Raw genomic sequence first — 25,440 nt, forward strand, 5'->3', positions numbered from 1 at the left:
TTCGTTTAGCTAGCTTCCCATATCCAAAACATATGGGGATTGCCAATGTGTTGCCATAAATGAGTAAATGTCTTGTGTAGAATGACTTGCAATGTATTATGCGAGTAAAGTAATACATGCAAAATTGTCAAGATTTGTATAAGACTGAAAATAAGAAATGAACACTCATTTGGAAGATACCACATTTCAATTATATTGCTCTTCCTACCCACACCCATACTTAGTATCAACATAGATTACATTATGAGAAAACATGAACTGTATGAGACCAGACATTTTAGTGTCAACCAATTCAAATTTATACCACAATAACAGCATTAAATATTTGGAAATGAAATATTCACCTTCCAGGTTTTATTAAATTAAAATCCATTTTCAAGTACCTTTACAAACAGGTAAAAGGAGAATGCAAAACAGCAGAGTCCTGTTGATGCCACTTTCGCTACACTATCAGTAAGACTCCCTGCTCTATACACAATGTTTTCTCCTGAACACTTAATCATTCAGAAATGAAATAAAATGAAAGCAGTTCTTGGATCCAGGTAACAGTACATGACTGGTAAGTTCCAATACGTCTTTCAAGGAAAAGTCATCATATTTTCCGCTTGCAGAAATTTTAACAAGGGCACAAGACCAGAAATAAATTTGCTCCGGATTCCTTTTTTCTGTGTTTAAAACTCCTTACCATTGGGAATTTAAGGGACACTGATGCACACGTCTGCTGACTTGAAATGGAAACCTGCTACAACAGCCATAAATCATACATTTTACCTTAGCAAACAACAACCCCCCTGTCATTTAAGGTATTCTGTGCAACACAGCAGCAAAGTCCTGCTTCTGATGAATAAAATGGATTTTCTTCATCATTGCCAATTAAAAAAAATCACCACAGATTTGCGAACATGACTCGTCATTAGAATAATTAAAATATATCTAAATTAATAGAAATTACAATTATTTCCTATTTTCATTCTTTCCACCACCAAAACAGGACACATCTGCTTTGTCAGCAAATATTTGGAGCTGATAATCAACTTGACCAAGAGGCTCAGATCCAGAACTGCCTCCCCAGGCACTTTATACTCTTCTTTCTTGTCCTTTTCAAAGGACAGTTGCTGGAAAGGTCAGCAGCAACTCAGTTTAAATTTACTAAAATCTCAAAAGTCATACAAGCACAACATAAACTACTTATTCCCACCCACCCATTTCAGCTTGAGCAAAAAAAAAAAAGCTTTGTGAGGAATAATTTTGGCTTGGTCTCCAGCTCTGACCTTGTCCAATTTGGGCCCATTCCAATTTCTAAAAAAAACAGTAAAGCTTTATTCTTTATCTGCAGTCTTTATCAACAGAAATGCAACAGAATTACAGATTAAATCTCTTCTTAAAGTGTGGGAATGACATTAAGCTTCAGCTTCATTCTTAACTGTAAAAACTAGTGCAGTGCCAGAGTTCTTAACCATGACATTTTCAAGGCCACCCTTATTAACCATCTCAACCATGAACACTATCAGTGTTGTATTACTCTGATGAACCCAAGGTTTAACTTGGTCTACAATGAAGACAGCATTCATCTGAGATGCTCCAAAAAGTCAAGAGTTCCAAATTTATCAGTCTTGCAAATCTGACTTGTGGAATGGATGTGCAAGGCTATGGTGTCAAAAAAAAACAAGATGTAATTTCCCACAGACAAGAACGATCCGCATAGGAAAGTGCCCAGGGTAGCCAGTAACAAAATGTCTCAAGTACTGCTGGATTTATAGGTCCAGCTAATCCAATGTTAGTAGGATGAATGCTGCTGCAATATACAGAAAAGAACAGAATCTGTAGTCAGGAGAATAAAACAATCTTGAAATAGAAAGCAGCAACTGCCAAAAAAAAAAAAAAAAAAAAAATTGCAGAACTTTTTTCTTCCTCTTTCTGTATGATGAATAATTGGCAAGGATCAGATCACAGATGGAGGAAAGGCTCAGAAGAAATCGTACTGGCATCTGCTGCTGTTCTAATCTTTCCCCTTCCGCCACCATGGGGAAAATGCTAAACAGGAGGTTGTACAAAGGTGCTGCTGAGTTGGAGTGCTTGTGCAATAGGAACTCTACCTGTCCTTGAGTTCTCGTGTCACCCGCTTGGAAAAACGACCACAAACTAGGCCAATCAAGAAGAGGAAGCAGACGCTCAAGGCAATCATTGATATGATATAGTTCTTAGATGGAGAAGTCAACACCTGCATAGCAAGATCAGAAAATCCTTCTGCGGAAGCCACCTACACAGCAGAAAAAAATTATATCAGTCATGTTTTACCAACCAGGTCATCCTAAAAGCAAAACTTTTAATTTTTTGATGCATTTTTAGTTCTTACACAAGCCTTTCCTTCAGCACCTGCTTCATTCCATGCATCCTCCAGCTTGCCCTTAATGATCACAGCTGTGCAACTGCTGACAAATCTGGAACACAAACTGGGATGATGTACTACAACTTCACAGGAGGAGGAATCTGGCATGCACTAATGCATGCAAGAAAACTTAAATTTTGGAATTCATACAGAAGTACAACAAAACATGTTTTTAGTACTACCACTCTACATCAGAACAATGACAAGAGGTGTGAAATGCAGAGTGTACTTGGTGTGATGCTTTTCTGTTTAACAACAATCTTCAAGCCTATTGCCCCCTACAGCCATCCTAGCTTAAGAGTGAAAAGCAGTCAAGCAAAAAAAAAAAAAACTCATCAGTTCTCACAGACCGCTTTAAATCATCTTTTAGCCATATATATGTAAGTCACTATTTGTTTGAAACCAGTCTCTAAGCATCAAGATGATGTATTTGACTTCTGTTCTGCTCACAAAATAACACTTCAGAAATACATTCTTCACCTTTTTTTATAGAGCTTGTACTGCAGAAAAGCTGACAAGAGGTCCCATCTTGAAAGTACAACAAAACGTGTGCAAACAGCACTGCATGTCAGTGGTGTATTAAACATTCAACCACAAACCTTTGTTCATCTGTCACATGATCTGGTGAACACTTGACAACAGAGTTGCTGCACACCAAGTGTAGCATTCTATATTAATCTAAGCCAATCTTCAAATACAATTGTCCAGTTTTTCAGAATCCTCAAGTTCCACCTTAGATTCTTCACCCCTCCAATTCTCTAATGAAGCATCTAGCTTTGTCATCAATTACAGACTAATTCTACTCTCTATCTACTCTTGTACGTCTCAACATGGTGAAGAGTGCACCAGCAAAGACCAACTTCTTGAGGCATTCCACAAGTTAGTTACCTTATTCTGAAGATTAGCCTTCTCACTCTTCTCTCTGTGACAAAGCAGTAGTAGTCCTGGTAGACCATGGTCACTGGTCCATATTCTACTCTTGTCAAATTCTCATGTAACCCAGAAGTAAATTTGGAAAGGTTCAGCAAGACAACAGCTTCTGGCTATGAAACAGCATGTTCTTGCTTTCTGAACGTCAGCAAACCCCAGATCAGCTATCAGGCCTTTCAAGACTTGATCCACCACTTTTCCCTGTCACATAGATAAAACTATAGGCCCTGTAGCTCCTCCCTACATCACCTTACCTGTACAAAGATATATCCCTTGTTCGTTTTCAGTCAGGCATCTCTGCTTTAGTCACTGATCTACTGACAACCTCCATTAAGGAACTGACTGGTATACTGGCCTAATTCCCGGGAAACTGGAAAACAGCCTACTTGTCCCCTGTGCCTGGTCATTACACAGGGATGCCAGTTCACACACTGTTCTAGAGTCTGACATCAGTACTTTACCAACTATGCATTAGCTCCCACCCAGTATGGTACCCTCTCTTCCCTCTCCCTAACGAAGATAGAGGAGTCTTTATGTAGTAGTTCTGCTTCTTTCCAATCTGCTATGATCTCTTTCCATTCTTTACTCAAACAAATTTACCTTTCTTTTCATCAATTCCCTGACTTTTGCGTTTGCTGCCCTTTTATGTAGTTTGTTGTTTTTTTTTTTGTCCAGCTCATCACCAAGTTCAGATAAAGACTTTCCACACAATTTCTTCTTCCCAGTGCTACTATCCAGGGGGAATCAGGGAATCCCAAGATATTCCATCACTAGGCAGGTCCAATCTGGGTTCCATCCTTCTGGACAAGAATGTCCTCTCCGCCTGACTGGCTAAGTATCCTTTGCACCCAGGAGAGATTGAAGAAGCCAGGGATATCATACTGTAGCCCAACTGTTTTTTTTTTTTTTTTAACCCCATCTCTTTCCAAACTGTTCTGACATGCTGCACTAAGCTGGGTGGACTAGGAAATGTGGCCTAAGAAAATCTATCTATAGAGCACATCCAATTGTCTTGTCCCAGAAAAGGGAGTATTGACTGCAGTGTTACCATCCGGAACTTGGACTTTCTTACAGATTTGTTTAGGTTGCTGAGATCCAGAATTGGTCTCTGGTCCCATTTTCTTTGCAACTAAAAAGAACCTTGAGAGTAAGTTCCAGAACCTATTTGCTCTGCGGGGACTGTTTTAATGACGGTTATGTCTAGCAACTTTTGAATTTCTAATGTTGCCTGTTCCCTTTGACTGCGTGGAATGTCTAGGATCTTTTGTATGTTTGGGACGGGAAAGAAAATGGGTATGGAGTAACCTCTGGATATGATGCTTTGTACCAATTTGTCTTTTATTAGTTTCCAGGTTTCTGGGTACAAAGAGAAACATCCCCAGACTGCCTCCAGAGATTGACAGGCAGGCCTCCTTTCAGGAGTGCTGGAAGGGCTTACAAAAGATTCTCTGTTGCCTTGATTCTGCAGGCACCTTCTGCCACATGGTCGGCGTCTTCCATTACTACTTCCCCCTCTGCCCGTGGAGGAAAATTCACCACGTGTGCCTGGAAAGCTCTCTGATTTTCAAAACCACATTTTTCCACTTCCTTTCTGACCTTTTGGATATGGTCGGGTAGGTAGGGAAAAACAGACTCCTACGGCAGAGAGTCTTTCCTTCTTGCTCACACCTGGTTAGTTTGGGCCCAAACAGGGATGGGCCATCAAACAGGGCGTTCACAAAGGAAGATTTAAAAGGCTCCGCGAAGTCAGACAAGCACATCTAAGAATGTCTCCTTAGGGAAATTCCTGAAACCGCTGCTCTACTCACTCCATCTGCTGCATAAGAAATCAGTCTCATGGAGGAGTTAGAATTTAAGGTAGAGAGCTGACAGGAAACTATCTGAAACCCCTTCAGCTACTGAACCTTGGAGAGCATCTCCTAGCTCTTTCAGGAGGTCTCTCTGTAATCTAATAAAATGGGTAAGGTAATTCAAAGATCTGAGGGCAAGAAAAAATGCGCTTTCCATATCTATCCATTGTACGAGACTCCTTGTTCAGTGGATGAACAGATGTCTCCGAGAGCTCCTTTTTGGTGGCTGCCGCCACCCCACAGCATCTAGAGTTCCTTCTTAGTGGCTGCCACCACCCCATAGCATCTACTGGGACTACCTTAGTTAGAAAAGTTTTGTCCAGCGGTGATGTGATGAACTTATTTGACCTCCTAGGAACAAGTTCCACTGAATCTAGAGACTCCTACACCTTCCAAGAAACTAGGTCCAAAAGTTCGTTGAAAGGTGGAGACACCTAAGTGGAGTAAGGGTGAGATCCGAAGGTCTTCAGGTATACGGACTCCTCTGTCGAAGGGTTAGAGGACTTCCAGCCACCTGGTGCTGGGTGTGTTAATTATGACTTCTGGATATTGACAGTAAAGCTCACCCACAGAGTAACTGTAGAATAACAGGTGTGTTTGTACCTTTAAGAAGCATTTCCAAGATCTGTGTGTGCATTTAAATACAAAGTACGTGTTAGCTTCAGTGCCATTTTGAAAGTGCAGCCAGAATGTTAACATCTACGTAAATGATAGCTAGCTGTTTTTAAGTTAAAGTTACTTAACCTCATTTATGATGTGTTTGTATACAATAAAGCTGCTTGAACAAGAGCCGACTATGCTCGCCTGTTTTATCCTGACCTAGCTAGCGATATGGTGTCGGAACCAGGATGGCAAAGACTATTCTTCAGAGCCTAGAGGTGCAGACGTAATGGCGAAAGCAAACAAAGTATCGAGAGCAAAAAAAAGGGCCAGAAACAAGTTAAAGGTAAAGAGAACACACACAAATGATAGAGAGGTAAAACTGAGCATTACAAGGGCACAAAATGTATTAACCAAATGAATAGCACAGAAATGTTTAGTAAGCAAACAAGAAGCATACAAAAGCTCCTTAATCAAGCAAAATGTTTGAAGCCAAGTTATTTGATAAAACGAGCATTACAAAAGTACATAAAGGGTTCAGAATTACCTCAGAATTGTAAAACGAGCACGTTTAAAGTAAAAGGTACAGTTGTGTACACTTACCATAAATGTAGATGTTCGAGTGTATTCACTGTTGCACTCCTCACATATGGGTTATCTGGCTCCCAGTAGCGCTCGGTCGGCCCGAATACCAGAGTCCTTGGTATATGACGTCGGCTGCCGCCGGTTGTAAAACTGATGTCAGCACATCCGGTATAAAGGGATGCAGCCGACACCAACTCCTCAGTTTTTCTTGCCTTAACTGTCAGGAGGCCCCAAAAGAAGGCTATCCTAGGAATGGTAGCACCCTGGACACGTCATACAAAAAATAAAAATCTATAGTCTGTGCCTTAGGAAAAAAGGGGGAATGGAGGGTGGGAAACCAGGACTGCAACAGTGAAAATACTCGAACATCTACATTTATGGTAAGTGTACACAACTGTACTATATTCATCGTGTTTCCACTGTTGCAGTCCTCGCATATGGGTTGATTCCCAATGCCCAGTAAGAAGACAAAGGTCGGAGGAGGGATCACAGATTAAGGGTAGGCAAGGAGGCCCTGCAAAAAGTAAAGTTGTTTACACTTACCATAAATGTAGATGTTCGAGTGTATTCACTGTTGCAGTCATTACATTTGGGTAATCTGCTTGCAGGTTGCCCTCAGTCGGCCTGATTAACAAAGTCTTGGGTCCTGCGTCAGTTGCTGTCCCTTCTTCCATGACGTCAGGTCGTCAGGTGTATAAAACATGCAGCCAACGCCATTTCATCAGTTTTTCCTTGCCCCAGATGTCAGATGCCCCCCTAATGGGAAGCAATTAAACATAAAAACACAAAGGTATACCTCCAACAAAAAAGCAAATACACCAAAAAGGCTTTTAAGCATAGTAAAGGAAAGTAGAGGTATAGCCAAAAGAAGTTAGTGGGCAGGAGGGAGGGTAACCAGGACTGCAACAGTGAATACACTTGAACCTCTACATTTATGGTAAGCGTACACAAAGTACAGTTGTGTACACCTACCATAAATGTAGATGTTCGAGTGTCTTCACTGTTGCAGTCATAACTGTAGGGTGCTCCTGCCGGCAGGCAGCCCGAGGTCGGCCAGAATCCCGAAGTCTGGGTCCGGCGTCGGCTGTATAAGCTAGTATCCTGACGTCAGTACGCCTTGGTACATAGCCCTCAGCCGACGCCATCTTCTCCAGCCTTTCTTGCCCTAGATGTCAGAAGTCCCCAACAAATCAAAAATGAATCCAACAAGGAAACACAAATACACCACAAATAAGAGAAAAAGAGGGGATAGGAGGGAGGGAAACCCCGACTGCAACAGTGAAGACACTCTAACATCTACCATTTATGGTAGGTGTACACAACTGTACTATGTTCTTCGTGTTTCACTGTTGCAGTCATAACTGTAGGGTGGAATCCCAAAGCAGTGTAGAGGGGGAGGAGGCTTTAGATAGAAGAAGGGGAGGCAAGAATACCCTGCAAGACAGCAGAGGCAAAGCCTGCCCTAAACTTATAAAACAAGGGGAGATTGTAGTGCTTGGAAAAAAGTATGCACAGAACTCCAAGTGGCAGCTTCCAAGATATCCTTGGTAGGGACTCCTCTGAGGAAAGCTGTAGAAGTAGCAGCTGCTCTAGTAGAATGACTTCTAATGGTCCCTGGAAACTGTTTCCCATGATGAGTGTAACAAAATCTGATTCCATAAGCAATCCATTTGGAAATAGTTTGTTTAGAAATAGGTTTTCCAAGAGAACTGGAGGCAAAGGAAACAAACAATTGGTTAGACTTTCTGAAATCTTTAGTCTTGTCCAAGTAAAATCGTAACTGTCTGTGCACATCCAATGAATGCAAAATCCTTTCCCCTTTATTTTGAGGATTTGGAAAGAAAGTAGGAAGGTGAATTGTCTGATTTAAAGCCACTTTCAAAATCACCTTAGGCATGAAAGTAGGATTGGTCCTCAAGGATACTCTGTCCTGATGGAAAATAAGGTATGGTTCCACAGCCATGAGAGCTTGCAACTCTGAGACCCTTCTGGCAGAGGTCAATGCTAACAAAAGAACAGTCTTCCAGGATAGAAACTTAATATCTGAAGATGCAGCAGGCTCAAAAGGAGGCAAAGTAAGTTTTTCTAAAACATAATTAAGATCCCAGGCAGGGACAGGAGGGGTCCTTGGAGGCTGCAATTTTTAGCCCCTCTCAAAAACTGCTTCACCAAAGGATGAGAAAAAGCAGGAGGATCAGAACTGTAATGCGCAGAGATAGCAGAAGCATGTATCTTAATGGAAGAAAAGGAAAGTCCTTTAGATAAAAGTTCCGCAAGGTAAAGCAAAATAGAGGAGAGATCAGGAACCTGAGGATCAGAGCCTCGGTCCTGCATCCAAATAGAAAACCTCTTCCATTTAGAGGCATAGGATTTCCTAGTGCTAGGCCGTCTAGCTTCCAAAAGAACATCCAAAACTTGTTTGGGAAGACTAGAGGAAATCAAATTCCTTTGAAGAGCCAAGCTGCCAGGCAAAGGGTCTTGAGATTGGAATGTAGTAACAGACCCTGATGCTGGGACAGAAGCGAAGGGTTCAGTGGGAGAATCCAAGGAGGCCCCGAGAACAGGAGCTTTAAGGTTGGATACCAAAACTGTCGAGGCCAATTTGGAGCAATCAAGATGAGGAACTTGGGCTTGTCCTGTTTTATCTTCAGTAGTACCCGAGGCAGTAGAGGAAGAGGAGGGAAGGCATATGCTGAAAGGCTTCTCCAGCTGAAGGACAGGGCATCCACTCTCCATGCTGTTTTGTGGAAGGACCTGGTGCAAAAGCGAGGCAGCTGATGATTGAGATGGGATGCAAACAGATCTATCTGGGGACATCCCCAAACTGCAGTAATCCTGTTGAACAAGTTGGTGTCTAGCATCCATTCGTGAGGATCTGTAATGTTTCTGCTCAGGCTGTCTGCTAAGAGATTCTGTTTCCCTGGAATGAATTGAGCCTGGAGATGCAGATTCAAATTTAGAGCTGTGTCCCATAACCCCATAGCTAGTCTGCAAAGGGGGTATGAATGAGAACCCCCCTGCTTGTTGATGTACCACATGACCGTGGTGTTGTCTGTGCGAATTAGCAGAGGCCCTGGTTGTAAAAGGTTTTTGAAGGCTAAAAGGGCATTTTGAACTGCCAACATTTCCTTCAGATTGATGTGCCAGTGAAGATGGTCCTTTGTCCAGGTTCCCTGCTGGCAATTGTCTAGAAAGTGTGCTCCCCAAGCATAATCCGAGGCGTCCGTGGTTAGGATTTGAATAGGTTGAGGGAGACGAAAAGGTTTTCCTTGGTTTAAAGTGCAAGCCCTGGACCACCAGAGGAACTCCTTCTGGAGGCAGGGGATCAGAATATCCAGATCGTGGTAATGCTGTGACCATACACTTTTCAGATACCATTGAAGCTTTCTCATGTGAAGCCTTGTGCTTGGAATCAACAGAATGCAGGAAGCCATGTAGCCCAGAGCCTGCAGGAATTTCCTTGCAGTGAGCTGAGATAGAGTTGCCAAGGTGTTGAAAGTAGAAGCCAGCTGAGTCTGTTTTTCTGGAGTGAGGTAGGCCCTTTGTAAGGTTGTATTTAAGAGGGCTCCCAAGAATACCATTTGTTGAGAAGGGATCAAATGTGACTTTTTTATGTTCACTGAGAATCCCAGTAGTAGGAGAAGACGTTGAACAAAGTCCAGATGTTGAAGCAGAAGATCTTTGCTGTCTGCCTGAATAAGGCAGTCATCCAAATAGGGGTAAATCTGGATCCCCTGAAGTCTGCAGTAAGCCACTACTGGTGCCAGGCACTTGGTGAAGACTCTGGGCGCAGTAGATAAACCAAAGGGCAGAACAGAGAATTGAAAGTGCCTCGAACCTGCCTTGAATCTGAGGAATTTCCTGCGTTCTTGTCTGATAGGGATATGCAAATAGGCTTCCTTTAAGTCCAATGTCACCATCCAGGCGTCCTGAGAGAGCATTGGAATTAGCTGTTGCAGAGTAAGCATCTTGAACTTTGGAATTTCCAAAAGGTGTTTAACACAGAAAGGTCCAGAATAGGTCTCCATGAGTTTTGTTTTCTGGGAACCAGAAACAGCCTTGAATAAAACCCTTTTCCCATTTCCGAGAGTGGAACAGGCTCTATGGCTCTCATGGCCAGAAGAGCATCCACTTGAGTTAAGGCCTCTGACCATTGAAGTTTTGGCAGATCTGGCCAACTGTGAGTCCTTGGCAAAGTGTGAAAGTGGAACTTGTAACCTTTTAAAATCACGTCCAATACCCATCTGTCCTGGGTAATATGAGTCCAATTTCTGTAAAAAGACAGTTTTCCTCCGAGAGGCGTCCAGGTGAAGGGGTCCTGAAGCCCAACCGAGAGAGTCATTGAGTTTGCTTTCTTTGAGATTGGGATCTGTCTTCTCCCCTTCTAGGTGAAGAAGCAGTCCATTGTCTAGATCTGTAAGAGGTCTGGCCTTGACCACGACCTCTGAGCGTCTATATCTTCCCCTTTGAGGCCTGTCAGACGTGGGAAAGGACCAATTTTAGAGGGCCAATTCCTGGAAAATCTAGGAGGCTGAACTTGCAAGAAATCTTTACAGTCTGCATGGATTTTGCCTTTTCTTCCATCTTTTAATAACTTCCTCAGCCTTAGAACCAAAAAGAACATCTTGTTGAACAGGGGCATCTAATAACTTAGCCTTAACCTGTTCAGGTAAACTTCGTTCACGAAGCCAGGCATGTCTCCTAATCACAGTACCAGAGGCAGCAGCCCTGCAAGAAGCATCCAAAGCATCAAAACCACAATGTAAGCTATGCTTGTTAACCTGTTCAGTAGCATGCAAAACATCCTGAAGTTCATTATCCTCTGCACAAGCAGGAAGGGAAGCAAGCTTTTGCTTTAAAACAGACAAAAGAAATTGCTGATATTTAAACATATGAAACTGGCAATTTAAAGCCCTTACAGACAGGGTAGCAGAAGTATATACCTTTTTACCCCACCTGTCTAAAGCACGAGAATCCTTCTCAGAGGGAATAGAATTTTTAGAAGTAGCAACCTTAGCAGCCTTAGAACCCTGAGAAATAGTTTCAGGATCTGCAGAAGGGTTTTTAAATAAAAATAAATGAGAGTCAGGAACCCTATAAAATCTATCAGGCTTAGAAGGAGCAGGAGGCATGGAATCAGGATTCAAATTAGCCTCAGAAAAAGCATCATCTACAATGTCCAAGACAGGAGGGATAGCTAAAGGCCTATGCTGAGGAAGAAGAAGAAATTCTCTAAGCCTCTTTTTGGAAGCAGAATATTCCTGTCCTTCCCAATGAAAATGTTCCCTCATCTCATGCAAGGTTTCTCCAAAAGAAAAATCCTCAGGCGGAGAGGCCGAGGGCAAAGAATCCTCAGCATCCGAATCCTCATAAGGGGAAAGGAATAGTCCTGATCAGAGGAAGAAACAGAAGATACAGAAGCCTGGTCAGAGGAATCCAGAGTAACATCCTGTCGAGGCCTTTTCTCAGGAGGGGGGTGAGAACCCCTAATCATTGTAAGCAAATCTTCAACCATCCTCAATAATTGTTTTTGTGTCTTGGGAGTGGATTCAGAAGCAGCTTGAGCTGAAACTTTAGACTTAGTAGGAGTCTTTGTCTTTGCCTTTGAAATAGTGATATGAGTAGGCCTGAAAACCTCCTCAGAAGCCGGTACCTGCACAGCGGTTCCGGACCCATCTGAAGGAGCGACGTCCGAAGGTCCTGCAGCAGTTAAAATAGTGGGCCTTGATGGCTCCCCATGGGAGTCCGTATCGGCCATCGGTTCAGAAGTGGCGGACGACAGGGGCTGCAAAAGCGCCTCACTGACGACAGCCGAACCGGATGCTGGCTCCAGCTGCAACGAGTCCTGTTTGGACCTCGGAGGCCTGTCTTTGTCTTTGCGCTTCTTTTGAACTCCGGTAGTGTCTGACGACATTCTGTAATTGAAGCGTCTGCCAAAATAATTTAAAGCCCAATCGTACCTGCGCTTGATAGTACGAGAGTTGAACCTGGCACAGAACCGACAACAAGAAACGTCGTGGTCAGGGCCTAAGCAAGGTAGACAGTAAGAATGGAAGTCTTTATGAGGTATTTGTTTCCCACACTCTATACAATTATTAACTTTTTCTGACATCGGAGGAACAAGAAAAAGATTCCCCAACGGGGTACTTAGCTTTGAGAAGAGAAGTAAGAACTTCGGACCGACAACAACCAAATACGCTGTTCGAAAATCGCCAACCAACGTTTTGCGAGCTGCTTTCCACTGCACGGCAAGAAAGACTGGAGAAGATGGCGTCGGCTGAGGGCTATGTACCAAGGCGTACTGACGTCAGGATACTAGCTTATACAGCCGACGCCGGACCCAGACTTTGGGATTCTGGCCAACCTCGGGCTGCCTGCCGGCAGGAGCACCCTACAGTTATGACTGCAACAGTGAAACACGAAGAACATCTGTACTATGTTCTTCGTGTTTCACTGTTGCAGTCATCACATTTGGGTAGATTCCCAAAGCTATGGTTGGGAGGAGGAGTTTAGATAGCATTAGGGCTAGCTATAAGGCCCTGCAAGACTGCAGTGGCAAAGCCAGCTCTGGATTTAGAGAAAAGTGACAAATGATAATGCTTGGTGAAAGTATGTACAGAACTTCAGGTAGCAGCTTCTAGGATGTCCCTGGTAGTCACGCCTCTGAGAAAGGCTGTAGAAGTGGATGCAGCCCTGGTGGAGTGAGGTCTGATCCCCTGGGGGATAGGTTTTCCATGGTGCTTATAGCAGAAATTAATGCAATGGCTTATCCATTTAGAAAAGGTTCATTTTGAAATAGCCTTCCCCTCTGCCCCTGCAGCAAATGCTACCAGCAGTTGTTCAGATTTTCTTTGAGGTTTAGTCCTGTCCAAGTACAATCGAAGTTGTCTGTGCACATCCAAGGAATGCAGAATCCGTTCCCCTTTGTTCTGTGGATTGGGAAAGAAGTTTGGCAAATTAATGGACTGATTAAGAGCCACACTGGATACCACCTTGGGCATGAAGGATGGATTGGTTCTAAGTGACACCTTCGCATGAAAGATGATGAAAGGCTCCACTGCCATAAGGGCCTGTAATTCAGATACCCTTCTAGCTGAAGTGATTGCTAAAAGGAAAGCTGTTTTCCAAGAAAGAAATTGCAAGTCTGCAGTAGCAGCTGGCTTGAAAGGAGGTAGAGGGAGTTTCTCCAATACAAAGTTAAGGTGGCAGGCTGGGGTTGGAGTTCTCCTGGGTGGTCTCAAATTTTTGGCCCATCTGAGGTACTGCTTGAGCAGTGGATGAGGGAAGAGGGGAGGTTCTGTGTTATAATGAGCTGAAATGGCTGAGGCGTAGATTTTAATGGAGGAAAAAGACAGGCCTTTGTGAAGCATCTCAGTTAAGTATTGTAAAATCTGAGGTAAATTGGGCGCTGCTGTGCTCATCCCTTGAGACTGGTTCCAGGCACAGAATCTTTTCCATTTTTCAGCATAAGATTTTCTAGTACTAGGCCTCCTTGCCTCTAAGATGACAGCCATCACAAGTTTGCTGAGGGATGGTAAGGGAGAGTTTAATTAATTAGCCATGCTGCAAGGTTCAGTGTTGGAAGCTGAGGGTGCAGAATCCGGTTCTCCTGCTGAGACAGCAGGGATGGAGTCTGAGGCAGGTGCCATGGAGATAACCATGACACACTGCGCAGGAGGGGGTACCACTGCTGGTGCGGCCAGTCCGGAGCAATCAAAATCATCCTTGGTTTGTCCTGTTTGACTTTTAGTAGTACTTTGGAGAGCAGAGGCAGAGGGGGGAAGGCATAGACTGATAGGTTTTTCCAGCTGAAAGACAGAGCATCCACTTTCCAGGCTTGTTTGTGGGGAGTCCTTGTGCAAAATTTGTCCAATTGGTAGTTCTGGGGGGAGGCAAACAGGTCTATATCTGGGCTCCCCCCAATCGCTTGTCAACATGTTGAAAATCCTTGGTTCCAGTTTCCACTCGTGGGCTCATGAGGTTTTTGCTTAGTCCGTCTGCCAGTGTATTTCATTTTCCTAGCAGGAATTGAGCTTGTAAGTGCACTTGGTAGCTCAAGGCTGTGTTCCACAATGCCATGGCTAGTCTGCAGAGGGGGTAAGAATTTGTACCCCCCTGCTTGTTTATGTACCACATAACCATGGTGTTGTCCGTCTTTACCATTAGTTGTCCTGGAAGAATGTAGTCCTTGAAGGCTGTCAGAGCATTCTGTACAGCTAACATTTCTTATTGACTGATATTGCAGGTGCATTTGACTTGGGTTCCATTTGCCCTGAATGCAATTCCCTGCCAGGTGAGCCCCCCCATGCATAGTCTGATGCATCTGTTGTTAGGATTTGGGCAGCAGGGGGTGGTGTGAAAGGTAGTCCCTTGTTTTGGTGGCAGGCCTCTGCCCACCAAAGGAACTCTAGGCGTAGGCAAGGTATGATGGGAATCATTGTTTCTAGGCTGTGAGAATGTTGACTCCATAGGCTTTTTAGATACCACTGTAGTGTCCTCATATGCAGTCTCGCATATGGAATTAGAAAAATGCAGGAGGCCATGAACCCCAAGGCTTGCAGTAATTGTCTTGCAGATGATAGGGTTTTTGTGGCCACTTGTTTGAAGTAGTTTGTCAAATGAATTTGCTTTTCTGGCGTGAGGTAAGCCATCTGGGAAGTTGTATTCAAGCTTGCTCCCAGGAATGTAATTTGTTGACAGGGTACCAGTTGTGATTTCTTTTCGTTTATAGTGTACCCCAGACAAGTTAGAACCCTTTTTACAAATGCCAGATGATTCAAAAGTATGTCCTGGCTTTCTGCCTGAATTAGACAATCATCCAGGTATGGGTATATTTGAATACTTTTGTCTGCAAAATGCAATAACTGGAGCTAGGCACTTTGTGAATACCCTGGGCACAGCTGATAAGCCAAAGGGCAGTGCAGAGAACTGATAGTGCGTGTAGCCTGCTTTGAAGCCTAGGTATCTTCTACAAAATTCCCCGATTGGGATGTGCAGGTATGCTTCTTTTAAATCTAGTGTTGCCAACCAGGCGTCTTTGCCTAGCATAGGAAGTAATTGGTGAAGAGTCAGCATCTTGAATTTTGGAATCTCCAGGAAGGTGTTCAGAGTAGACAGGTCCAGGATTGGATGCCATGATTTGTCTTTTCTGGGTACCAGGAAAAGTTTGGAGTAGAAACCTTGTCCCTTTTCCTCTTCTGGTAGCCCCCATTCTTAAGAGAGAAAGTACTTGTTTTTGAGCCTCTGCCCAGTGATTTGGGGGTATGTTCGGCCACCTACTTGGTGTTGGCAACGTGTGTAAGTGAAATCTGTATCCCCGGGACACTATATTTAAAACCCATTTGTCCTGGGTAATGAGTTCCCAGTTCTTTGTATGAAGAGCAGTATTTCCCCCCAAAGGGGCATTCAGAAGGTAAGTGCTTGAAAATTTTAAAAGGAAGAAATTGAGACAGTTTACCATAGCGGGGTGTCTTGTTATTCCCAGACTTGGAAGTGGAGACCCCCCACTGCTTAGTTCTGCGAGTCCCCTGGGACTGAAACCTGGGGTTTTTGCTGTGTCTGGGTTTGGCTTGAGAAGGCTGGAAAGGACCAATTCTTAGAAGGTCGGTGTCTACTAAATCTAGGAGGCTGAACTTGTAAAAAATCTTAAACAGTTTGCATAGATTTAGCGTTATCTTCCATCTTTTTAAGAACTTCTTCAGCCTTGTTGCCAAACAGGTGGTCCTGATTTAAAGGAGCATCCAACAATTTAGCTTTAACATGATCAGGCAAAGATTGCTCCTTAAGCCAAGCATGCCTTCTAAGCACAGACCCAGTAACAGCAGCCATGCAAGAGGCCTCTAAAGAATCAAAACCACATTGCAAAGTGTGTTTTCCAACTTGTTCAGCCGAATGCATTAAATCCTGTAAGCCTTTATTTTCCACACAGTCAGGAACCATCATCATTTTCTGCTTAAACAGTCCAACAACATGTTGCGGATATTTTAACATATGAACTTGGCAGTTTAACGCTCTAATTGCCAAAGTTGCTGAAGTATAAACCTTTTTCCCCCCATCTATCCAGCACCCTGGAGTCTCTACCAGAAGGGGTTGGATTTTTAGCAGTAGAAGCCTTAATGCCCTTGGGCCCCTGTGAAATAGTCTCTGGATCTGCAATAGGATTTTTGAAAAGGAACTTGTAGGACTCTGGGACCCTGTAGTATCTGTCAGGTTTACTGGGAGCAGGAGGCAGGGAATCAAGGGCCAAACTGGATTCCGAGAAATCATCATCAACAATGTCTAGTACAGGAGGAATAGCCAAAGGCCTATGCTGCGGTAGGAGAAGGAAATCCCTAAGCCTCTTTTTTGAATCAGAAAATTCCTGGCTTTCCCAGTGACAATGCTCCCTTAGAGTGTGTAAGGTTTCCCCAAAAGAAAAATCCTCAGGAGGGGAAGCAGAGGGAAGAGAGTCCTCTGCATAAGAATCCTTATAAGTAGGTAAGGACAAATCTAGGTAATCAGAAGAGTCAGAAAAAACAGAATCCAGTTCACAAGATTCATAATCAAGCTCAGCCCTAGCCTCTTGGGGGGGGGGGGGGTGGCTACCCCTGATTAGAGTTATTAGATCTTCAGCCATCCTTATCGTTTGTTTTTTAGGCATAGAGGCCTGAGCATGTGGCCTAGGCTTTGGTGTTTTAGACATGGATCGAGATTTAGGCCTTAGTAATGAAGGAGGTGTCGATTTAATATGCAAGTCTGTAGGCCTGAATACACCCTCAGAAGCCGGTGCCTGCACAGCGGCTCAGGACCCATCCAAGGTAGAGACATCCGCGGGTTCCACAGCTGAAGTATCTCATGGCATACCGGACTCCAAATGGGTCTCAGTAGAGGCCTGTGAATCAGAAGTAGCAGGTATCAGGGGCTGCGAAAGCACCTCACTGAGTACCGGCGAACTGGCGACTGGCTTAGGAGAAGCGTCGTCGGCAGTTTTGGACCTTGACGGCATGTGTCTGTCTTTATCTTTGCGTTTTTTCGGAATCCTGGTAGTCGGATGGCTAACAGACGACATTTCTGGATAATTAAACCGAGAGCCGAAATATTTAGAGGCAAAAATATACCGAAGGATAGTGCGCTGATTAAATAAAGCACAAAACCGACAGCAAGGTACGTCGTGGTCAGGGCCTAGGCAAGGAATACAATACGAATGAAAATCTTTATGAGGCATTTGCTTTCCGCAAGTAATGCAATTATTAACTTTTACTGACATCGGAAAGGAGCAAGAAAAAGTTTCCCCAATGGGGTACTTAGCTTTTAGTTGAAGACTTCAGTTCTGAAACTCGAAAACGAAAATTTCAGGAGTCTGCTAACAGGCATTTGTGAACTGCTTCTGTTTCGGGCACCGCACAGCAAGAAAGACTGATGTAATGGCATCGGCTGCATGTTTTATACCACCCGACGACCTGACGTCATGGAAGAAGGGACAGCAACCGATGCAGGACCCAAGACTTTGTTAATCAGGCAGACTGAGGGCAACCTGCAAGCAGATTACCCAAAGGCAATGACTGCAACAGTGAAACACGAAGAACATCTGCAGAGGAAAAACTAGCCCTGTATTTAGAAAACAAAGGTAGATTGTAATGCTTTGTGAAAGTATGGACAGAAAACCAACTAGCTGCTTCTAGAATGTCCTTACACACCTCTCAGAAAGGCTGCAGAGGTAGAGGCTGCTCTAGTAGAATGGGTCCTAATACCCTGAGGGGGATTCTTTTCATGCTGCAGGTAACAAAAGTGAATAAAATGAGCAATCTATTTGGAGATGGTTTGTTTTGAAATAGCTTTACCCTGAGCCCCAGAAGCAAAACTAACCAATAACTGTTCAGATTTTCTAAAGGATTTAATCCTAAGTAAAATCTCAGCTGTCTATGCACATCAAGAGAGTGCAGAATCCTTTCTCCTTTATTTTGGGGATTGTTGAAAAATGTAGGCAGGTGAATAGATTGGTTAAGGGTTAAACTGGAAACCACCTTAGGCATAAAGGAGGGATTGGTTCTCAGAGAAACCCGATCTGAGTGAAAAATAATGAAAGGTTCTACTGCCATTAAGGCTTGCAGCTCAAATACCCTTCTAGCTGAAGTAATAGCTAAAAGGAAAGCAGTCTTCCAGGATAGAAACTTCAAATCTGCAGAGGTAACTGGTTCAAAGGGAGGCAGAGTAAGTTTTTCCAGGACAAAATATTTTTTATTTTATTTATTTTACATTTGTTGACCGGGATAGTCCGACTGGATGCATGTCCATTTTCAGCGGAGGCCCGGGGAGAAAAGCTCCAAGGGTAAGCAGATACAGCATTACATAATACCAGCATTACATATTACAAACAGACTATTTACAGAGATTACATACGTAAGCAAGTTAAACAAGTTCCACAGGTTACAGTTAATCCTGAGCGCAAGTCAGGATTAAATTAAATTACACAGTAAACTGGTTAACAGATTTTTACACATTCTAGAGAGAGTTAGCCAGGCTTGAGACATTGACATAGCCAGTTAAGTGACAAATGTTGTTTGAGTCTAGTTTTAAATTGACTTAAGATGGAAAGTAAGGTAATATCAGCTGGAAGAAAGTTCCAGGATTTACTTACAGAGTTTGCAAACAGAGAATCACTGGCTGTGTTATTAATTTTGCTAGTCTGAATTAGTAGTTTGTTAGAGGATCGAAGCGGTCTAGGATTGTTATAGGGGGTGATAATATTTTTAAGTGCAGGAGTATTGTCCAGAGGATTTTATAGGCCATAATCAATATATACTGGATTAGGCTGGGTAGTTCAAGCCACCCAAGCTGATTTAGATTGATGCAATGATGTGTCCTAAAAGGCAGCCCAGTGGAAAACCTGGCAATGTGGTTGTAGCAAATTGAGAGTTTAAGGACAGACTTGTTTAAATTCGAGAGTAGAGGGGATGCATACAGAAGGGTTGAAAGAAGGTGAGAGCGAGCTATGGAAATTTTAGCTGGAGGGGTTAGGAAGGCTTTTATTCTGTAAAGTGACCCTAGTTTTTTATTGATGGTTTTGATAGTTTGGTTAACATGTAGGTCAAATTTTAGATTATTGTCTATGATGACACCTAATAGTTTTGTAGAAGGGTCAGGGGAGATTATTGTGCCATCATTTGATTTTATGGTAAAGGTGAAAGCGGTAGACCTACGTGTTGGTGAAAATAACAGCATTTTAGTTTTTTTTGGGATTAAGGATCAGACGATGTTTAGAAAGCCAGTTTTCTGTTGTATTAAAGGTGGTCTGGGTAGCTGACCATAACTCTACTGGAGATGTGGCTGAACAAATCAGAGTAAAGTCATCAGCATATTGGATACAGCTGACTTTTGGGATGACAGTATAAAGGTTGTTAATGAAGATGGAGAACAGCAAGGGCCCTAGTATAGAGCCTTGTGGTACTCCAGGGGTGTTAGGTAGAAGGTTAGAGTTTGTTCTGCCAGAAGACAGCCTGCTGTTGACCATTCAGGTAGGATTGAAACCATTGAAGGGCTCCAGTATCTAGACAGAATGTTTGCAGGGTGTGGATTAAAAATTGGTGATCAACCATATTGAATGCCTTGGAAAGATCCAAGAAGAGGGCTGAGGATATATAATTATTGTTGTGATTACGGTTTATGGTGTTGGTAAAGGCTAGGAGGGCTGAAGTACTGCTGTGATGAGGACGGAAGCCATGCTGAGCGTCTGCCATAAGGTGATTCTGGATTAGGTGGTGCACGAGTTGTCTATGAATCCATTTTTCCATAATCTTTGCAAGTGGAGAGAGTATAGCTATTGGCCTATAATTGGAGAATTCAGTAGAGCTGCCTCCTTTGTGAAGTGGGATTACATAGGATATTTTCCAGATGGTGGGAATTTTAGCATCTACTATGGTTCGATTGATTAGTATTGAGACGGGGTAAGCAATAGCATCAGCTGATTTGTGTAGGTACTCGGCAGGCAGTTGATCAGCAGAAAGTGTAGTGGGTTTTAATTTTTTGATCAAGGTACGAATAAGTGAAGTGGTGAATGGTTGGAAGCTGAACACGAGTAGGTTTCTAGGGGTGCTACTTTCAGGTCCAGGGGAGCTAGGAGGTAGTTGGCTAGCTAGGGCTTGAATTCCTTCAGTAAAGAATTGGTTAAAACTATCAGAAACATCTTCAGGGGTTTTATCAATAGTAGCAGCAGGGATTGGGGTTGAAGTTTGCCCAGGATGTAGTAGATTATTTAAACCTGCCCAAAACCTCTGAGGGTTATTTTGATTTACTGTCTGTAAATTACAGTAGTATTGTTTTTGTAAGACTCTGTACGGTTCGATTCTCAGTTAGAGCGTCTTCTGCATGGAGACATGCGTGAATGGGCGTGCCTTCGTTGAAGGTTGTGCGTCAGGGCTGGCAACTCGGCACATAAAAATCAACTGCCAATCATTAGCGGACCGGAGTTCCGGTGTGGCGACCCCCTAACCGGGAAAAGCCGAAAGACACAACATTGTTTTTTGTCTTGTAAAATTGATTTTTTTGGATTTGTTCCTGGATTGCCTGTATTTAATGTGATCTTGAGGGTCTTTAGAAGAACACCAAAAAGCCCATGCTTTGTTTCTAAGGGTAATTTTGAGTTTAGACTTTAGAAAGCCATGGCGCAGTTTTTGCCTTGGTTCTCTTTGAATGAACAGGTGCATGCAAATCAAGGATCTCAAGGAATTTGTTGTTAAAGTATGCTACTGCTTCCTCTAAGGGGAGGTGTTTTAGAATAGACCAATTACATGACTTTAGTTCTTGTTGGAATTTGGCAGGGTCAAAGTTTTTATTGTTTCTAACCTTTCTGCGTAAGGGTTGTTGGGAATTAATGGTTTTGTGCTTAATTACATATGTGAGAAGGTGATCGCTTAGGCCATCAAGGAGGGTACCAGAGGTGTACAGTCGGGGGTGACTATTTATGAGTACTCAGTCAAGTATACTTTCTTTTTGGTTGGGTTTACCTATCCTGGTAGGGGTGGATATAATTTGTGCAAATGCATGCAGGTTAATATGGGTGGTTGGGGATTCTGAGGAACAGGTGCCCCAGTCTATGTTAAAGTCTCCAAGTAGTAGGGTTTCTTGGGGGTAGTGACATGATAGCCAGTGCAGGATATCTTCAAATGTAGATATATTGTTACCTGGGGGAATGTACATACAGATGATATTAATGCATTTATTTTTATTAAGTTGCTATTTGGTGGCAAGAATCTCCGAGTTATTAATCTGAGGTCGTTGTATTACATCTATGGTGACATTCAACTCAGATTTATAGAGTACAGCTACCCCACCCCCCTTCCTCGAAGTACGATCCAGCCTGTGTATGTTGCACCCAGGTGGTATCACTTCATTACCTTTAGTGTTAGGTTTTAACCAGGTTTCAGATAAACAGAGAATCTCAGGGGAGTGGACATCCAGAAGAACATGCAATTCATGTACCTTGTTATTAATGCTTCTAATATTGAGATGACAGACTAGGAGAGAGTTAGTTGGCCTATTAATTGTAGGTTTGTAGCTTAGATTGCATGTAGAGGGGGTATGTGTATCTGAAGTGAGTGGGCCAGGGTTGGGGTGAATATCATCACCAAGTATTAGGTTGAGTCTATACTTGGTGATGAACTTCAGGAATTTATTAGTTTGTGGTAGTGTTTGGATCTAGAGCTAATGTTCCTGGGGTTGAGATGTTGAAAGACTGAACAAGATGTTGGATAGATCAGGTACTGTAAGTATGGTTGAAGGTGGAAGGATTTACAGCTGGGGTGATAGTATGGCCTTTTAAGGTCCCAAAGCTTGGAGAGTGGATGCGTTGTCCTTCCCATGGACACATCTCTCAGTTTACGCATTCCCTCCTCTGCCTCTTCTTCCCAGAGTGAATCACCTTATGGCAGACACTCAGCATGGCTTCCATCCCCATCACAGCACTACTTCAGCCCTACTTTTAAGATCCTAAGCAGGAGTAGAAGCTCTTCTGGGAGGTCTAAGATTACTAGCTCCCCTCAGAACTGCTTCATCAAGGGGAGAAAAAAAATGGGTTGCTCAAAAGAAGACTGAGCCGAAATTGCTGAAGTGTGAATTTTGATTGAAGAAAAGTAAAGTCCACCATTAAGCAATCCTGCTAGGTAGTCAAGAATGAGTGAAAGAGAAGGATGAGAAGAGTCTTCTCCTTTAGCTAGCATCCAAGAGCAAAATCTCTTCCATTTATCTGCACAGGATTTTCTTGTGCTAGGCCTCCTGGCCTCATGAAGAACTTCAACCACCTGTTAGGAAAGATTTAAAGTATTAGCCAGGCAGTTAAATGCAGAGTTTGAAGATGAGTATAAAGGAACCCCCCCCCCCCTCCCAGAACCAACAGATCTGGTACCAGGGGAAGATGCCAAGGCTGAGCCTGGGAAAAGCTGCGAAGGAGGGGATACCAATGCTGCCTGGGCCAATCTGGAGCTATCAGAATAGCCTTTGGTTTTTCGTCCCTCATCTTTAGCAGCACTCTGGGAAGAAGAGGCAGAGAAGGGAATGCATAAACTGAGAGATGTGTCCATGGGAAGGACAACACATCCACCCTCCAAGCTTTGTTGTGAAACTCCCTGGTGCAGAAGGTTTGAAGGAGATGACTGGTGCAAGAGGAGAAAAGATCCACTTGTGGGGTGCCCTAATGATGAGTGATGTGATGGAAAATGTCCCTGTTCAGTTGCCACTCGTGAGGATCCAGAACATGTCTGCTCAAATGATCCGCCACGGAGTTCAGCCTCCCTGGAAGATACTGGGCTATTAGATGCAAGTCCATGGATGCTGCTATGGACCATAGTCTCATGCTTTGCCTGCACAAGGGGTAAGAGTGAGTCCCCCCTTCCTTGTTGATGTATCACATAACTGTGGTATTGTCCGTCCTGATCAGCAGAGTCCCAGGGTAGAGTAGGTCCTTGAAAGTCAGCAAGGCCTGCTGCACTGCCATCAATTCTTTTAAGTTTATGTGTAGGTGAATCTGCTGGGTGCTCCAAGTCCCCTGTATGCCCCTGTCCTCCAGATGAGCCCCCCATGCAACATCTGAGGTGTCTGTGGTGAGAGTCTGGCTGGCAGGCAGAAAGGCAAACCCCTTGTTCTGAGAACAGGCTGTCGCCCACCAGAGGAACTCCATTTGTAGACAGAGAATCAGGGGAAGAATCAAGTTTAAGTCCTGTGTGTGTTGACACCAAAGATTCTTGAGGTACCATTGAAGTTCTCATATGCAACCTTGTATATTGGATCATCAAAATACATGAAGCCATGAACCCCAGTGCTTGCAGGAAATGCCTTGCAGAGAGCTGGGTCATACTTGCCAGGTTCATGAAGTAAGCGGAAAAATCTTCTAGCTTCTGTTTTGGGAGTAATACCATCTGGGTGGCTGTATTCAGACTCGCTCCCAGGAAAACAAACTCCCTTGAAGGAACCAACTATGACTTCTTTTCGTTGCGTGTGTAACCCAAAGAGGCGAGAATGTTCTTCGTGAAATCCAAATCCTTTTCTAGTTATTCTGGGGAGTTTGCTTGAATGAGACAGTCGTCCAGGTAAAGATAACTTTGAATGTTTCTCTCCTGCAAAAAGCAATGGCTGGAGCCAGGCACTTTGTAAAAACTCTGGGAGCAGCAGATAAGCCAAAGGGCAATGCAGAGAATTTAAATTGTTGCTCCCCAGCCTTTATGGTACGTGGGTTAAAGGAAGCACAGAAATCGCAGTTAGGGATGTCGTGCTCAAAGCCCAAACAAGTTACACAATAGGAATGGAAGTCACAGTGCGGAATCTGTTTTCCACAGGCAAGACAGTTATTAACTTTATCTGACATTCGTTAAAGCAAGAAGAGAGGATCCCCAAGGGGTACTTATCTGAAGGCGTCTTCAACTTGGTAGTCGGAAAGCGGAAAGAAGGTAAACGGCCGACTGGCAATAGCGCGAATTGCATCTGCTTCGGGCTCCGCAGCAAGAAAGACTGAGGAAATGGCATCAGCTGCCTCCCTTTATACCTGAAGTACTGACAGTTTTACAACTGGCGGCAGCCGTCATATACCAAGGACTCTCGTACTCGGGCCGACTGAGGGCTACCGGGAGCCAGATAACCCATATGCGAGGACTGCAACAGTGAAACACGATGAACATCAAGCATGTTTAGAGTTCAAGTGAGCACAACAAAGTATAGTGGGCAGGAAAAGAGATTAAATGAGCAAAACGAATATAACGAGGTCATAAAGGGCACATTAAGAAATTCAATGAACAAAATGAATATAAGAGAAAGGGCAGAAAAGGGAACATTGAGTATAAATTAATGTGTTTTGGCATAAATTACTACTTTGCACTGATTGAAGCCTTGAATAGCATAACTAGAGTTGTTTGAAGTCTCTCAAAGTGTGTAAAAGTGCTTACGGTGCGTGCTTATTTCTGTGCATTTATTTCAAATAGTTTATTCTGTGCAAAGTGCAACTATTTCATGAAGTGCAATCAAGAGCAGCCATTTCAGAAGTTTGCTGTGCCTGGGCGTGTCTGTTCGCAGAGTGCCGCTCGTACTATACAGTTACTTGGCAAAGTGCAGCCATTTTGGGGAAATTTCAGTGTATTGTTTATTCCCAAAGTGCAGTTATTTTGGGGGGTTTCTCACTGAGCTTCTGCCCAATACATTCGCAAATTGCAATCACTTTGAGACAATATATTCACAAGTGCAATTACTATGATTTATTCGCAAAGTACTACAATTACTTCGAGACAGTTCATTCGCAAAGTGCCATTACTTTGAGAGAGTTTATTCGCAAAGTATAGTTGCTTCAAAATTTTTCTTGCCGTCAGCTTCTAATGCCTAGTTTATTCGCACCGTGCAGTTGTTCGAAATGTTTCTCAAAATGATGACAAACGACTTTGACACTAAAATGATGATAAATGGCTTTAGCATTAAAGATATTACAAAATAAAAGGCTCGTACAGTAAAATAATGATGAATTCCTTTAGCATTTAAGCCATTACAAGATAAACAGCTCGTATAGTAAAATAATTTCAAGGCAAGTGGCTTTTACAGTAAAGTAATTACAAAGTATTATAGTGCCCAGGAAAC

At 43.3% G+C, this 25,440-nt stretch overlaps 1 protein-coding gene across 1 annotated transcript in view; it reads right to left on the reverse strand.

The window, feature by feature from the left end:
• Positions 1-322: 322 nt before the first annotated feature.
• GLG1 (golgi glycoprotein 1) overlaps positions 323-25,440 on the reverse strand; it is a 3,171,999-nt gene continuing 3,146,881 nt past the window's right edge. The window contains exon 28 of the mRNA XM_044081599.1: positions 323-2,260. Coding sequence (XP_043937534.1) covers positions 2,093-2,260 — 168 coding nt within the window. The 3' untranslated portion in view covers positions 323-2,092. The remainder of the gene's footprint in view (positions 2,261-25,440) is intronic.

The sequence above is a fragment of the Protopterus annectens genome, chromosome 8.part1 (genome assembly GCF_019279795.1).
Source record: "Protopterus annectens isolate FY-2018-M chromosome 8.part1, PAN1.0, whole genome shotgun sequence".
Taxonomy (NCBI): domain Eukaryota; kingdom Metazoa; phylum Chordata; order Ceratodontiformes; family Protopteridae; genus Protopterus; species Protopterus annectens.